Below are 15,861 nucleotides of genomic sequence, written 5' to 3' on the forward strand. Positions count from 1 at the left end.
TGTGGATTTATCTATTATAATGTTAAGGACATCTATGCTGCTTCTGGTTTTTGTTGCGATGAATAGTGCCATGATAAACATTCTTATATATAACTTTTTGTTAACATATATAAGCGTTTATGTTGGATGTATACCTAGGAATGGAATTATTAGGTCATAGAATATCAATGTATTTAGCTTGAATAGATATTACCAAGTGACTTAAGAGTTTAAGTAGTTGTACCAATTTACATTTCCATCAGTAGTGTGAGAGTTCATGAATTTCATTGTTGAGATGTTTTTTTGGGAGGTGGGTAAGAGGTGCATGCTATTCTTAGGTTCATTTCAGTACATGTTTGTTTTCTGGAAAGGAATGGTCTCAGTTGCCTTGTTGATTCTTTGAAAGCTAAGTTAAAAATTTGTCTCTGTGTACTCACATTCTCCTTTTACTTTTTCTTTGTATATATGAATATATATGTGTTTTATGCTGATGTCTTCTACATGCATATATAGATGTCTGTATATTTTATCTTAAAGTATACTACTGTGCTGTTAGACTGGACAGGCCAATTAGAAGCTTTCTTAATCAGGCTTCTACAAGTCTATGAATTCACACCAGTCCTGCTTAAGTGTCTCTAATGAGGGGAAGTGCTTTCTTTTTAGGATGACCCATCCCTTTGTGAAGTAGCATATTGTTGCTTCTTCAATACTGTGGTGCCATCTGCCTCTTTTTAGCTTCTCCCATAAATATCATGCCCTTTCATATGTGAGCAAAAAATCCATGATTCTTATAATACAGTGAAGTTTCTTCAGGCAGAGGTTCATTGCTGTTTTTTAAACTGCCACTTTTCAACATTTGCAGGGTCAAAGTCTCTGAGCAGTTTGCTCTGGGGAACTTGGATGAAAAACCTTAGGGATGATGAAGAAAAAAACCTCAGTGCAAAGTCGCTTTTATTTTTCTTTGTGTTTTTAAGGCTTTTTTCCCCATTTCCTAGTTTTTTTTTCATGAACACACTGATCCCCCCTCATTGGGCTTAAACGTTGTTTAAGAAGGAAATACAAAAAATGCACATAATGTATTTAAAAATTGGACTAAAATGAATAAAATGAAAAAACAGCACTGCTTTTTATAGAAAACTGACAATTATATTAATGATATCAGTGAATACAGAAAATCAATGTATTATACTTTTGTCAGATCAATGAATATGGAAAAATTCTTCTGATGGAGATAATATGAGCTTTAAGAGATTTGAACTTCCATGTGATATTAATATTCATAGAACTTTAGAATAAAAATGAGGTTTTTTCTAGCTATAATTAATAATTTAAGGTTCACGGATATTACCTAATAGATATTTTCTTTCTTTACAGGCAAGAAGAGACTGATAGGAGAGTGAAAAATGTAAGATATAGTTACCTTAATGGAGCGTTATAAGTGGCTTTCACTTCCATGTTCTGTAAGAAGGCAGTGAATCTGAAAGTATACTATACATCTCTTTTCTAATTAATTTTTTGCTACAAATCAATCAGTTACAAACAGTAAATATGTTTAAATATATGCATTACAATATATGGTTAGGTTGTTCAGCTCCCACTTATAAGGGAGAACGTGTGGTATTTGGTTTTCTGTTCCTGCATTAGTTTGCTGAGGATAATGGCTTCCAGCTCTGACCATGTCCTTGCAAAGGACATGATCTTGTTTCTTTTAATGGCTGCATAGTATTCTAGAGCTGACCAATGAGAACGCATGGACACAGGGAGGAGAACAACACACATTGGGGCCTATCAGGTGATGGAGGGAAGGAGAGCCTCAGGATAAATAGCTAATGCATGTGGGACTTAATAGCCAGGTGATGGGTTGATAGGGGCAGCAAACCACAATGGCACACATTTACCTACGGAACAAACCTGCACATCCTGCACATGTATCCCAGAACTTAAAATAAAATTAAATTTAAAAACATATTGTTAGAGTGTTATAAGAGGATAGGTTAGATTTAGGAAGCTGTTTGTTATGTGTTAGTAATATGCTAAAGGCAAGTAAACACATTTTAAGATTTTTATGGGAGTAAATAGGAAGCTACCAATTTAGACTTAAAGGAAAAGCACTGACTGTTTAAGGACTCTGGGTAATTCATCAATGTAGACTCATATGTCTTACAATATTTTATGGAAATTGCATGAATATCTAAAAATGTTGCAGCTTCATTAAAAACTTTAACATCCTTATTAAGGAAGCTCAGAATTATTGATGTTTAGGTAACCATTCTGTAAGTTCGATGAAAAAATATTGATTGCTTTAAAAGTTTCATTTGTGTTTTCTCTTATTTTTTTCCCTCTTCATACATACTAGTAGAGGATATGAATGACTACTTTTTGGAGTCTGGACTTTTGGTCTAAGAACTTGCTCAGAGACAGGAAAATTTAGCAAGAAAAATTAGGATTTTTAATGACTTCTCCCTTTCCCATAAACTTAAAAGAAAGTCTGCTTTTCACCTACAGAGTAATATGTGCTATCATTTATCTGCAGTACTCACCTACATTTGAGCTTGCAATTGGTTGCTAATCAACTAATCTTGTTGTTCATGGATTTTTTTTTTTTTTTAAGGTTTTGATAACATTGTACTGGCTGGGAAGAAAAGCACAAAGCAACCCATACTATAATGGTCCCCATCTTAATTTGAAAGCTTTTGAGAATCTTTTAGGACAAGCTCTGACGAAGGTAAGTAAACTACATCTATGTAAGATTACTGCTGTAATACAGTATCACTGCTTTCTCTTCCTCCTCTCTTCTTTTTCTTCTCCTTCTCCTTTATAACAAATATGGCAACTCCGACTCTCTTTGTCTCACTCCCGATTGGACTGAGTAAAGAGGAGTATTACTCACTTACTGGCTTTATGTGCCACCACCAAGGAGTGAGTTGGGTCTATTCCAGAGTAATTTCCAAGGTAGAGAGACTTGCTTACCTTTTAATTCTGCATAATTTGATGACACATGCATTGGCTTCCTTCCTTACACACTTTATGTAGCTTAAGTATTGCTATACTCATTGTAAACTCAACCTGTAGTAGAGAGATGCTTCCTGGATTGTTAACACGCATGGAATTTACCCAATTTCTTTGTTGTAATGTGTTCTTGTCATAGATGATAGTCTTTAATGCCCACACTTTCATATCCCCACGATTCTACCATGCCGCCTCTGTTTCCTAAAGAGTAGGACATGGTGTTAACTGGAACTTGATATAAGGTTTTTAATTTAGAATCTTTTGTTTTATACACATTTCTAGTCATTCATATTTTGGAATCAATGTGACAGCCTTTTGAATGCTTGAGGACCATTTGCAGAGAGCCAAGTGCCAGGACTGACCATAGTTCTGCCAAATCTTCATTTATAAGATCCACATGGGAAAAACGAATTTCTCTGGGTAGGGATATTTATTCAGGGAAATTCGTAGGACTCAGAAGAGCCCTTTTGTGTAGTCACAATGGTGTTTCATCATCTAATTAGTAGTCATTGTTTCATGGGTTTCTTTAATGGTTAAATGATACCACACCAGTAAGGCATTTAGCATTAGCCTCTAGCACATTACAAGGGTGCAATAAATATTAGTTGCTGTGATTGGAAGAAATTTTAGGCCAGGATGAACGTGATAACCTTGGCTTGCACCTACCTTGATCTTTAAATAATTTTGCCTGAGCCCAGCCACATGTGTTATATATAGCAAGAGGTAGGATTATAGAGCCTAGAAGATACAGGTATTCCTGTTCACCCCCAAAATGTAAGGGATCAATAATGCTCTATTCAAATTCCTTGAATAAGTTAATTCAGGAAATAGCTGAGATATTAACATGCATACACATAGTACTAAGTGTTAGGAAAACACTCATGAGAGACTACCTAACCTCATAAAGCACAATTGTCTAAGATAGGTGAGCATATTGGTCACTGCAATGAAGAATGGTGAGGCTCTAATGGAGGAATTTCAGGGGGCTTTGAGCACAGGCAGAGCCTTGACTTACAGTTATTTCAGCTAATAAAACTTTTGGTTAAAACCTATGTAGGAGGCTGGGCACAGTGGCTCATGCCTGTAATCCCAGCACTTTGGGAGGCTGAGGCGGGCAGATCACCTGAAGTCGGGAGTTCAAGACCAGCCTGACCAACATGGAGAAACCCCATCTCTACTAAAAATACAAAATTAGCTGGGTGTGGTGATACATGCCTGTAATCCCAGCTACTCGGGAGGCTGAGGTGGGAGAATCACTTGAACCTGGGAGGCAGAGGTTGTGGTGAGCCAAGCCTGAGCAACAAGAGCAAAACTCCGTCTCAAAAAAAAAAAAAAAAACATGTAGGACTTTGGCTTATGTACTGGGGCCCTCTTTATAGCCTTTGGTCCTTTTAATGACAGTCTGACTCAGGTTGAATAATCCTGGTACAGTGTCTATGCCAGGAATGCTTTATCAAAGGCTGTTTCCTGTTACCAGTTTCAAAACCAGAGGAGGTAGATGAAGACCTTATGGTGTATAAAACTAAGGTTGTGGTTCCATTCCATTATAATAAAGTGGGGGCAGCTGTTAGAGGCATGTGACTATATCATATGTTTTGTATCAGTTCTATTAAAATCAAAACCAATGTGTTCATCAGGCATTTCCCATTTAACCAGATAATGCTTAAAAGCTAATATAAAATACCAATTAAAAAATCATTGGTGGAAGTTGTAGCACCTCAGTCAGTCATCTTGGAAGTTGGAGGTGACTCATTTTAATTGACTTGTCAGGGTGCCTCCTTAAAAGCCAGGCACCAGGGCCAAAGATTATTTTATAACTGAAGTGGCTGTCATCAATAACTTTAACATTTATGAGGTCAAATATCCATCTTGAGTGTTGAACTCTAAGGCCTTAACAAATACGTGTCTAAGAAACCTGATAGATCTAAACACTTAAATTAAAAAAAATCTTTCTGTATTTTGAGAAGCATTTTGGCAGCACCAGCGTTAGGCCTGGCTTCCCCATCTGCTTGGAAGTAGCGGGATGTAAGGTAGGCACTTGCATTTTCATGACAGGATGTCAACTCTAATGCCAGGGTGTCGGCATCTAAAGCACATGAAATCTCCCTGAAATCTACTAGATCTTATTGGTGCTCCAGACACTTGTCAAATAATTGAATCATGAATTGACGGTATTAGATCAAAAGTATGCCTGAGACAGCTGCTAATTATTCACTGCAAACTCTTCAGCTTTTTTATATGTTGAAAATATTTATAATTAAAATTTGAAAGAAGAGTACAACAAATACCCAGATATGTACCATCTGGTTCAATTATTACAATTTTCCATACTGGCTTTATCTACATATGTGTTTATCCATCCATCTATGTTTTTCCTTAACCATTTTAATATAAACTGCAGGTATATTTCTCCCCCAAATACTCAGTATGCATCTCCTAAGAATATCAATATTCTTCTATGTAGCTACAATGTTTACTATACTTAAGAAAACTCAGATATTCCCCATTATCTAATATTGAGTTGACATTAAAACTTTCATACTTGTCTCCAGCTACTTTTCATAGCACTTTTTATTTTGAATCATGACTTAATCAAGGTTCACATAATATGTTTGATCGTTAGTAATTACTGGGTTCTTTAAATTGTCTCTGTATTAGTAAGCTCATCTGAAAATAACATTTCTGGTTTTTACTATGACAAAATTATCTTTGCCATATTAAAAAATTGTAGTTACTAGATATTCATGATTACTATAAGTCAGGACTACACCATGGGCTTTGTAAATTTTACTCACATCCTAATGTTTAAAAAGCCAGGTTATATTTTGTCACTAACATTCACAGAAGAATGTTAGTTAAAAGTGCTTATCTTGAGTAAGTGCTATATAATTCACAAACCTACAGTTAACATCATTTGTGATGTTTCTGTGTGTCCTTTATATGAGCCAAACAAATATTTTATTTAGGTCCATAGAGAAGAAGTTATATATGTCAGCAAACAAGTATGCTTCCCTTGATTCAACAAGAAGGATAAGCCAGCTGCCAGGACCTTAGAACTAGGTTGTGTAATTAGTGAAAGTAAATGAATTCTGTGAAATTTATGCCCACTTGCTCCTTTTTATTTTTCTGGGGGGAGAGTTAAATAACTTCAGTTGTTAAGGTTTTATGTTATATAAGCCATCGCAAATATTTCCTGCAGATAGAGTGAATATAATCTTGCTGATTTATCTCCTTTTGGATGACTAAGTTAAGGTTAGTTTTTCTCTTTGACTCTTTTCACATTTATTGCTAGAGAACTGTAATAACTGAGTTTAGCATTTCAATGTTACTCTATGAACTTTCATTAAACTAGTAATTTTCCTTATTTTTAAGTAGAACATATTTACTAGTTTATTAAATAATATTGAATATCTCCTTATTATTACTTTGAATATTGAATACCTCCTTATTGTATCAGTTGTGGGGAAACAATTACAAATTTATTTTCTGTTTTTCATCAGCTTTTTTCTGTGTCCGACAGAGAAACCTCATGCCTTACATGTCAAATAAAACCCAACTTAAATAAGGCAAACAAGCAAGTAATAACTGATTGATTGTATTTTTTTGGAAGTTTATTTAACTTACCATTCTTTAAAAAATGTTTTCTTTAGGCACTTGAAGACTCCAGCTTCCTGAAAAGAAGTGGCAGGGACAGTGGCTACGGTGACATCTGGTGTCCTGAACGTGGAGAATTTCTTGCTCCTCCAAGGCACCATAAGAGAGAAGATTCCTTTGAAAGCTTGGACTCTTTGGGCTCGAGGTCATTGACAAGCTGCTCCTCTGATATCACGTTGAGAGGGGGGCGTGAAGGTGTGTTGTGTTTTGGCTGTCAGTTTATTTGTTTGCATATCAAGGGAGAACTGGGAACAGGAGAGAATAGAAAAATGGAGTGAAAACTAGGCAAAAATTTCACTTAGAGGTGGATTTTCATAGAGACTCAAGTATAATTGGGGGTTTTGTTATTTTTTTCTCCTTCGTGATGGTGATAGTTTCATTTTTGAAAAATTTCATTTCTGGAAATGACTGGGAGGTGACAGTTAATTGTGGCCTGTTTTATCAGTGATAATCTATCCTGGCTCTTCTCTCTCCAGATTCAGGCTTGATTTGTGTTCAAGAGTTCTATAAACTGATATATCTAAACATAGGAATATAAGATTCTGCAAAAAAAAAAAAAATCTCTTCTAGTTTCTGAGTAACTTTCATCCTTGGCTTTTTTCTTAAGATTAAAAAAATTCTCCTAAGCAAAAAAAGAAAAATATTTTTACAATTATTTCTATAGATGAGAAGAAATGATTGCTATCTATCATGATAGAATATTATGTTAAACTTTGTAGATTGAGTAATATACCACCACCTAACATGCTGGTAGAAATCCTCTTTTGGTCCTTTCAGGGTCAGAGCTGACCCAGGACAGAGCGAGTGTGAAAGGAACATGTTAGAGACATTCTGTTGTGGGAAGGAACCTTCTTTCAAAATCCCAAGCTTATAGTCAGTTCAGTTATTTCAATGCACATCTTATTCCTGTGGCTACTGGGTATAGCGTCAGCAATTTCTGACTGTACATCTCCAGCTATTCAGATTTGACTAGATTGAAATCACAAAGTTTTTATTTTGAAATATTTCTGTGCTTCTATCGACATCAACGTGAAAACATTGAGTTCTGGCTGTGAATTTGTGCTTGATTGTTAGGGATTTTACATTGCTTGTGTATTTGGAATATTACTTTTCTATTTCTAGATATTTTTCCCAGCATATCTATGACAAAAATGTCAAAAATGAGCAAACTTAAAATAATTGTACAGTGAACACACATGTATTCGCTGCCTAATTCCACCATGATGTTTTACTATGCATGCTTTATCTTATACCCATTTCTCTCTCCTGTCTCTCTTTTTCCCTTTCTCCCTCCCTCCCTCTTTCTTTCTCTATTGTAATTTAATCATCTTATTTTTTGAGGCATTTCAGAATATATCACACTTGTCCTAAATACTTCAGTATGCACATCATTAAATAGAATTTATTCTTTGTTTTACTTCTGATGTGAAACTTATATAAATACAACATACTATGAATTTGTTTTCCAAAAAATCAATCAACAATTTATTAAGCATGGTAACAAAAAACCTGAATGCTTTATCTTTTAGAGTAGTAGTTTTTAAAAATAAATGTGAAACGCTATTTAAACATTAACCTTTGTAATTACTGCCACATGTATTGGCTGTTTGCTGTCAAGGTGTGACATTTTCATAGCCCAGATGACGATTATTCCCATACGTTTAAGGAAATGAATCTGAGTATGTGATTCATCTGAGTGGTTAAAGCTGTAAAAGCAGAGGCTGAAGTTCTGAACCCGCTATGTTTCTTTGCCCTGACTGAAGAACCTACTCCATGTAATGTTGGAATTTATATCTAGCCAAGGAATAAAAGGGGAAGAGATAGAGGGCATGTGGGAATATGCAGGCTTCAGTCAGTTCAGATGCAGTGGCCCACCCAGCGGTGTGGAATCTAAGTCGTCTTCTCAGATCCTTGTTGGAATGGGCACCTGTCCATGTAACCAAAAGCAGAGTGCCACTGTCACATCCCTTTCTGATCTTGGAAATGGGCCTGCATACCTTGTTTAAAGAGTGCGTAAGTGAAGTCTTGGAAATTACAACTAAGCGGTGAAAAAAAGCTTGGGATGGAGGCACCAGGACGTTAAAGCTCTTTTGTGATCAGCGTGTTAAAATTCTACTGCCACCCTCTAGATTGTAGTCCTAAATTAATGAGCACTATAATGTAGGGTAATATTTTTAGGATAACAGAATTGCAATGTCACATTCTCTAGTTCTACATGAAAACTCATATCAAGAATGATACTTTGGGGGAAAAATTCTCTGCAGGGCACTGTACTGGGCTAAAAAAATACTTTATCTTAAAAATTAAAAAGTAAAATAGTATCTTTATGACTTTAAAATTCCACATGTATAGATTTTGGCAAGAGTAATTGATAAACTTATTGGAAATGAGACGTAAATGTCTGATTTTTTAGAAGGTGGTAAAAAGAAAGCACCAGTTTATTGACTACTACTCCTCATGGTCATAGCTGCGTTTACTTTCTCTCTTTTGCCAAGACTCTACTCTCCTTTTACTCTGTCCCTGTCTCATAGCTGTATATTAAGCGACTTCCTGTAGACTGTTCTCAGTGTTATTTACTGTAGCTTCCTGCCAGGCAGGAGGGAGGGGAAGAGACTGCATTTAACTCAGGTTGACCCTGCAGGTGCTCTACCTGCTGAGAGCTTGTAGCTGTCAGGCACTGTGCACAGCCAGGCCCGGAGAGAACGCTGGTGAGAAGCAAGTAACACTTCCAAACGTTTACAAATGCACAGGAGGCAGGAAGAGAAGGGTGGGAAAGAGAGACAACTTGGCTTGGATCTGTAGTGTTGTTCTCCCCTCTTTTCTTCCTTTGTCTTTAAAAGAGTAGATTTATTCTTCTTCTTTTAAGAAAGCAGATTACTATTTGTATCTATCTGACCTTGAGGAGTATCAAAGGGTGTTCTTTTGAATTTGTGTTTAAATGATTTTGAATCATAATACAAGGTTCCCGGTATAATTTCCATGGCCACTCTGAAGAAACTGTGAGTTCTGTGCTTTCATTTGGGCATAAGACTTGAGATTCCTTTGGAACTTTAGAAGTCATCCAGTCCAACCTCTTATCTAATGTGTGATTCTGGTTCATAGGATCTATCCAGACCCTTTACAAGCTTGTTTTTTTTTTTTTTTTTTTGCTTCACTTTCTACATCCTTCCTGATCTCTCCCCTCACATATATTATAGATAGCTGCGTGCCTTATTTTAAATTACTGAGTTCTCCTAGAATTATTTTTGTATGTTGTTTTAAGTATCTGTGACTCCATTGCTAGATTTTATTTCTATGTATTACATCAACAAATCTTATGGAAAATCATGGAGGCAGAGATTGAGAAGAAAAGGGGCTCACTAGTAAAATAGGACTTTTTCTGCTTAGAGCCTACAACAGCAAAAGAATGTACTGCATGTGCCTCCAGTATGCAAAGCAAGTTCCTCCTAATGGATCTTATCACAACTTCGTGACAAATTTCTAAAAATATTCCCTGCAGTTAGCAGTGGCAGCACTGGGTTTCTAAGGGAAAGACAAAGCAGGCGTGCTGTGTGGGTTTCAGTTAGGCGAATAATCTGGAGAGTAAAGCAAATTCTTGTGCCTCCTTTATAGGTTTTGAAAGTGATACAGATTCGGAATTTACATTCAAGATGCAGGATTATAATAAAGATGATATGTCGTATAGAAGGATTTCGGCTGTTGAGCCAAAGACTGCGTTACCCTTCAATCGTTTTTTACCCAACAAAAGTAGACAGCCATCCTATGTACCAGCACCTCTGAGGAAGAAAAAGCCAGACAAACATGAGGATAACAGAAGAAGTTGGGCAAGCCCGGTTTATACAGAAGCAGATGGAACATTTTCAAGGTACTGAGATGGGTGTGATTATTGAGTTTCGTATGCTTTTCGAATGTGGTGGGATGTTAAATGTGGTAAAAAGAATGGCTCTTAAATGTGTTTCATAGATCATATATTAAGCTTGACTAGTGAGAATATTTTTCATCCCTCTATTTTTAGTTATACATATCTTGAAGCCATTTCTTCTGTTTTAGAATGTCAGCATATGATTTGCTAGGTCTTTTTTTAGATGCATGACTTCAGTTTATTGGTATTTTTCAGCTTACCAGATAATTTATATTGTTCATGATGAGCCCTGCCATGTAATGTTTTTCCTTTTTTGATTGATCTTAGTGGACATGAAAAGAATCGTTTAATTTCTCAGCAAATTAGCAGAACAGAGTGTGGTTTTGCAAATCCAGCTTCCTCTCACGGGGAGGCGTACGGTTTTGAAAGTGGTTCGGACTCTGAGGATGAACGAAGGTTTCCTGACATAGTTTTGGATGACTTAGCCAACCGTAGATTCCAAGTGAAAAAGAGGCCCCAGAGTTTCATCTCGAAAATCACGTCTCCTAATTCTTGTCCGCAAATATTTTCTCCTGATATGTTTGCCACGGGGCTATATGGACTGACAAGGTCAGAAATACTTGTCCTGGATCTGGCTGTCTATTATGCTGCTGATTTTAATTCAGAAAGTAACACCCCAAATTGTTTGTTATGTGCCTCTTCCTTTTAACACAGCTTCTAATGAAGTACCTTTGGCCCATGTGTATCTAGCTATCCTTGAATTAAAATAAAATGCTGTTATAATAACTTTGTCCTAGGAGCTGTGGTGGTGATGAGAATGGAAACTAATTTCCTTTGTCCACAGTGGTGTAAACTTTGTGAACCAGAAAGCATGCCGTTTGTGTTCTGTGTCACAAATGCTCATACAGTGTCTTAACTGGTTGGATGTTTTGAACAGTAATCAGAGGAGGATTTGGGGCACCAATGTGGAGAACTGGCCAACTGTACAAAGAACTTCAAAGTCCTCTTGCTATTTGGAAGAGGAAAAAGCAAAGACAAGAAACATACCCAACACTGTAAAGGATGATCTTTATGTGCGCAAGCTCAGTCCAGTCATGCCAAACCCAGGGAATGCTTTTGATCAGTTTCTTCCCAAATGTTGGACCCCAGAAGATGTGAACTGGAAAAGAATAAAAAGGGAAACTTATAAGCCATGGTATAAAGAATTTCAGGGATTCAGGTTTGTCGTTGTGCATGTTTCTGTTACAACAGTGTTCATTCAGTACCCCAGCTGGGGTTCTATGTGCATGTTTTTTTATAATAATAAGAGAGACAGAGAAAGTCTAATTAGTTCTCTAGTATCTACAGAACCTATATAATGGAAATGAATTTCTGTTTAAATTTAAACCTGAGGATCTAGATCTTAAAAAGCCCTGTTCTATACATAGTCATAGCACGGCATTATTTTTAGTAGTTCTGTTTTTCTCCAATTCTTTGTCTCATTCCCTCCTCCCTTCTTTTCTTCATGTCACTCACAGTAGAAGGAATTCAGACTCTGAGGATGAGGACTCAGGTTCTGACAGAAGCGCCACCGTTTTTAGTCGAGCACAAAAAGCAGAGCGTAGGCTAGACGGCAACTGCCAAAGACCTTCACTCTTGCTGGAATTAGCTACCAAACGGGCTGTAAAATCACCGGACTCCCATGCAGCCAGGAGAAGCAGTAGTGCTTCGGATGAGCCCAGGTGCCCCTGTCTGCATGAGCCTGCCTGCTGCGGGTCTGGCCTCAGACACCCCTCTGCCTGCTTCTGCTGCTCCATTAACCTGGGACCTGATTGCACTGAATCAGGAAACCTGACTCAGTGGACTTAGTACAAAAGCGTAATGTATAACACGCTGCTTTCTGTGCAACTACATCAGCTTGGAAGTCTGTAGGATTCAACATTCTTCTTTAGCACAATAATGTGTGAGACAGGATATATTTACATGTGGCAGTTCTTTTTGAAAAGCCAGTTCAAAAAGGCTTGTTAGAAAGTTTACCTAATTTCACAGTTTTGCTGTGTGTGGAGATGTGGAAAAAGGAAATAACTTTCAGGTAGAGACTGGGAAGGGCAAGTCTAGGGAAAATCCAAAGGAAAGATTCCTTGAGCTCTTTTATAAAACTTCAGAGCAATTTATTTTCCCTTTTTCCTGCTGATTACATATACCTATTGCATAAAGTGCATGATGCCCAACTTGTGAAACTTTCAAAGATGATTCCTTCTTCTTCAGGGGGCACTTAGGCCACTGTGGCAAATGGAATGAGAAAGGGATACCAGGGGCCAGGCGCGGTGGCTCACGCCTGTAATCCCAGCACTTTGGGAGGCCAGGGCAGGTGGATCACTTGAGGTCAGGAGTTCGAGACCAGCTTGGCTAAAATGGTGAAACCTTATCTCTACTAAATATACAAAAATTAGCCAGGCATGATGGGGGGCCCCTGTACTCCCAGCTACTTGGAAGGCTGAGGGAGATGAATTGCTTGAACCCAGGAGGCAGAGGTTGCAGTGAGCCGAGATCGCAGCACTGCACTCAGCCTGGGCGACAGAGCGAGACTCTGTCTCAAAAAAAAAAAAAAAAAAAAAAAAATACCAGGGAGTGGCTTTTGTGTGTGCCTGGGAGGGTTACTTAGTCCATGCTCCAGCCCCATCTGTGGCCTCCACGGTGCCCAACTTTCCTGAGAAGTATGCTCTGCTCTTATTTCTTTAGAGATTATCCAGGAAAGTCATGGGTGTTGGATTAAATGCTAGTCTGTTTTCCTAGCAAGAGTCCCCCCAATGGTCCTCTAAAATAATTTACCCTCAGTAACTGGCTAGTTGGTCTGCTAATCACCTTTGGCTAGTCGATCTGCTAATTACCTTTTCTTCCCAAACTTAATAAGATTCTCTTTCCTTTTTCCTCTCTGTGCATCAGTCAGTTTTTACTGCTTCAGGCCCTCCAAACATACTCTGATGACATCTTGTCTTCCGAAACACATACCAAAATTGATCCCACTTCTGGCCCAAGGCTCATAACCCGCAGGAAGAATCTCTCTTATGCACCAGGCTATAGAAGAGATGACCTCGAGATGGCAGCCCTGGATCCTGACTTAGAGAATGATGATTTCTTTGTCAGAAAGACTGGGGCTTTCCATGCAAATCCATATGTTCTCCGAGCTTTTGAAGACTTTAGAAAGTTCTCTGAGCAAGATGATTCTGTAGAACGAGATATAATTTTACAGTGTAGAGAAGGTGAACTTGTACTTCCAGATTTGGAAAAAGATGATATGATTGTTCGCCGAATTCCAGCACAGAAGAAAGAAGTGCCGCTGTCCGGGGCCCCAGATAGATACCACCCAGTCCCTTTTCCCGAACCCTGGACTCTTCCTCCAGAAATTCAAGCAAAATTTCTCTGTGTACTTGAAAGGACATGCCCATCCAAAGAAAAAAGTAATAGCTGTAGAATATTAGTTCCTTCATATCGGCAGAAGAAAGATGACATGCTGACACGTAAGATTCAGTCCTGGAAACTGGGAACTACCGTGCCTCCCATCAGTTTCACCCCTGGCCCCTGCAGTGAGGCTGACTTGCAGAGATGGGAGGCCATCCGGGAGGCCAGCAGACTTAGGCACAAGAAAAGGCTGATGGTGGAGAGGTCAGAGTGTGTTTCTGCAAGGATTTTGCTTGTAATGGATGGTCTTGTGTAACTTTTCTCATGCGAGAAAGCAGCACATTGTGTTGCTCAACTCTGCATGTCGCGTGCCATTTTGAAGCATCCCGTAAAATTTAATTTGTTTTGAAAAACCCTCAGTCATTTTGTAGAAAAAGTGCAATTCCATATTTGCATATCTCTAAATAATTTAGGCCTGTTTAAGACTGTATATACATAAACCTTGCCTTTGACTTAAGCAGTACTGTGGTACTATTCACCAATATGAAGTTTCATAAAAATGTTTTCCAACTTGTATTTCTGGACTTCTCATGTTCGGGCATTTTTGTAACAGTCTGGTTATAGATTGGTTTTATGTGTTGCTCACATTTTAGAGTGTCTGATTTTTTTTGGGGGGTGAAATTTTCCCTTAAAATATGGCATTGCAAATTTCATTTAACTTAATTTTTGTTTTTGGCCTAGGTTTCTTGGACTGTCATTTGTAACTTATTTGTATTTATAAAGTTCAGAGTAAACGTTGATGTTAAAATGCATGAATGGTATTTGTTGTCTGCCGAATTTTATGTGTATGTAATCATAGCCATTTTGATAGTTTGTATTATGCAACTTGCCTTTTTGATGAGTGTTCAGTTTGTGGAACTTAGAGATGGACAAATCTGATTAGGTTGACTAAAATTAGAGGATCCAAATCTAACTTAACAGTTCCTGACAATGGGAAGTCTTTTCTTATGGATTTGTTAGCTCAGAGTAAATTGAGGAAATTCTTCATTTTGCTTAATCTGAATTTCCTGAGATAGGAAATTGATGAGAACTTGAGACATGATCAAGAGCATGATGGAAGAAGTGACCTTTTGAGATTTGTCCATCTCCAATTAGATTCTTAAGTGAAAGACATTGAACGTTTAGAAACTAATATGACTGGGAAAAATGACTTTTTAATTTTTGGTTTTCTGGTTTCTTAGACTCTTTCAAAAGATTTATGGTGAGAATGGGTAAGTTATGTGGTTCACAGTAAAATATCTGTGCGTGTTGTTTGTTCTTTTTATAACTTACTGTATTTCTGGCATGGCATGTCACTAAATGGGGGTGTTGTGTGCTGTGCATGAGATTTTTTAAATGGGAAATGTTTATTTTGCAAACTAATGGTAATATTTCTGTGTCTTGGTGCCCGGTACATGATAAAATTATTTGTTTTATTAAAAATTTAAACTTTAGCTCCATCCCTTCTTTTTTCCTTTTTAAAAATTTAATGAGTTGATTAAAAGTAACAAAAGCACTTGCCTAAGATTAGGTATATATATTTTGGTATTTGGTTGCTACATAGATTAAAATTCTGATTTATGGATGCTAAAGCCCAGATTACCACATTTTAGAAAATCTGTGATGGAAAAAGAATATCAGCATTTACTTCAAGTTTAGAATACACCCAGTTGACATTATCCTATAATCGGCCAACTGGGAACTTCGTTAGTAGGGATGCATTAAACTTCCCTAGGTGGTATTTGGAAGTATTATATTTTCAAGATTCCTGATTAGGAAAAAAAAGTTATAGCATGGCTATGTTTATAGTGCAAAATAGACCTTCAAAAACTGCAAAAATCGGCCGGGCGTGGTGGCTCACGCTTGTAATCCCAGCACTTTGGGAGGCCGAGGCGGGCGGATCACGAGGTCAGGAGATCGAGACCACAGTGAAACCC

The 15,861-nt window shown here is 37.5% G+C and overlaps 1 protein-coding gene across 10 annotated transcripts in view; it reads left to right on the plus strand.

Moving 5' to 3' along the window:
* LMO7 (LIM domain 7) overlaps positions 1-15,861 on the plus strand; it is a 234,520-nt gene that overhangs the window by 168,856 nt on the left and 49,803 nt on the right. For 7 of the 10 annotated variants that reach the window (XM_030813495.1, XM_004088145.3, XM_030813494.1 and 4 more), the window contains 7 exons: positions 1,354-1,384; positions 2,591-2,704; positions 6,639-6,837; positions 10,255-10,507; positions 11,442-11,723; positions 13,430-14,149; positions 15,127-15,156. In XM_030813495.1, coding sequence (XP_030669355.1) covers positions 10,293-10,507; positions 11,442-11,723; positions 13,430-14,149; positions 15,127-15,156 — 1,247 coding nt within the window. In that variant the 5' untranslated portion in view covers positions 1,354-1,384; positions 2,591-2,704; positions 6,639-6,837; positions 10,255-10,292. The remainder of the gene's footprint in view (positions 1-1,353; positions 1,385-2,590; positions 2,705-6,638; positions 6,838-10,254; positions 10,508-11,441; positions 11,724-13,429; positions 14,150-15,126; positions 15,157-15,861) is intronic. The other 3 variants (XM_030813500.1, XM_030813501.1, XM_003257345.4) reach the window with 2 other exon arrangements.

Source organism: Nomascus leucogenys, chromosome 5, assembly GCF_006542625.1.
Source record: "Nomascus leucogenys isolate Asia chromosome 5, Asia_NLE_v1, whole genome shotgun sequence".
Lineage (NCBI taxonomy): Eukaryota > Metazoa > Chordata > Mammalia > Primates > Hylobatidae > Nomascus > Nomascus leucogenys.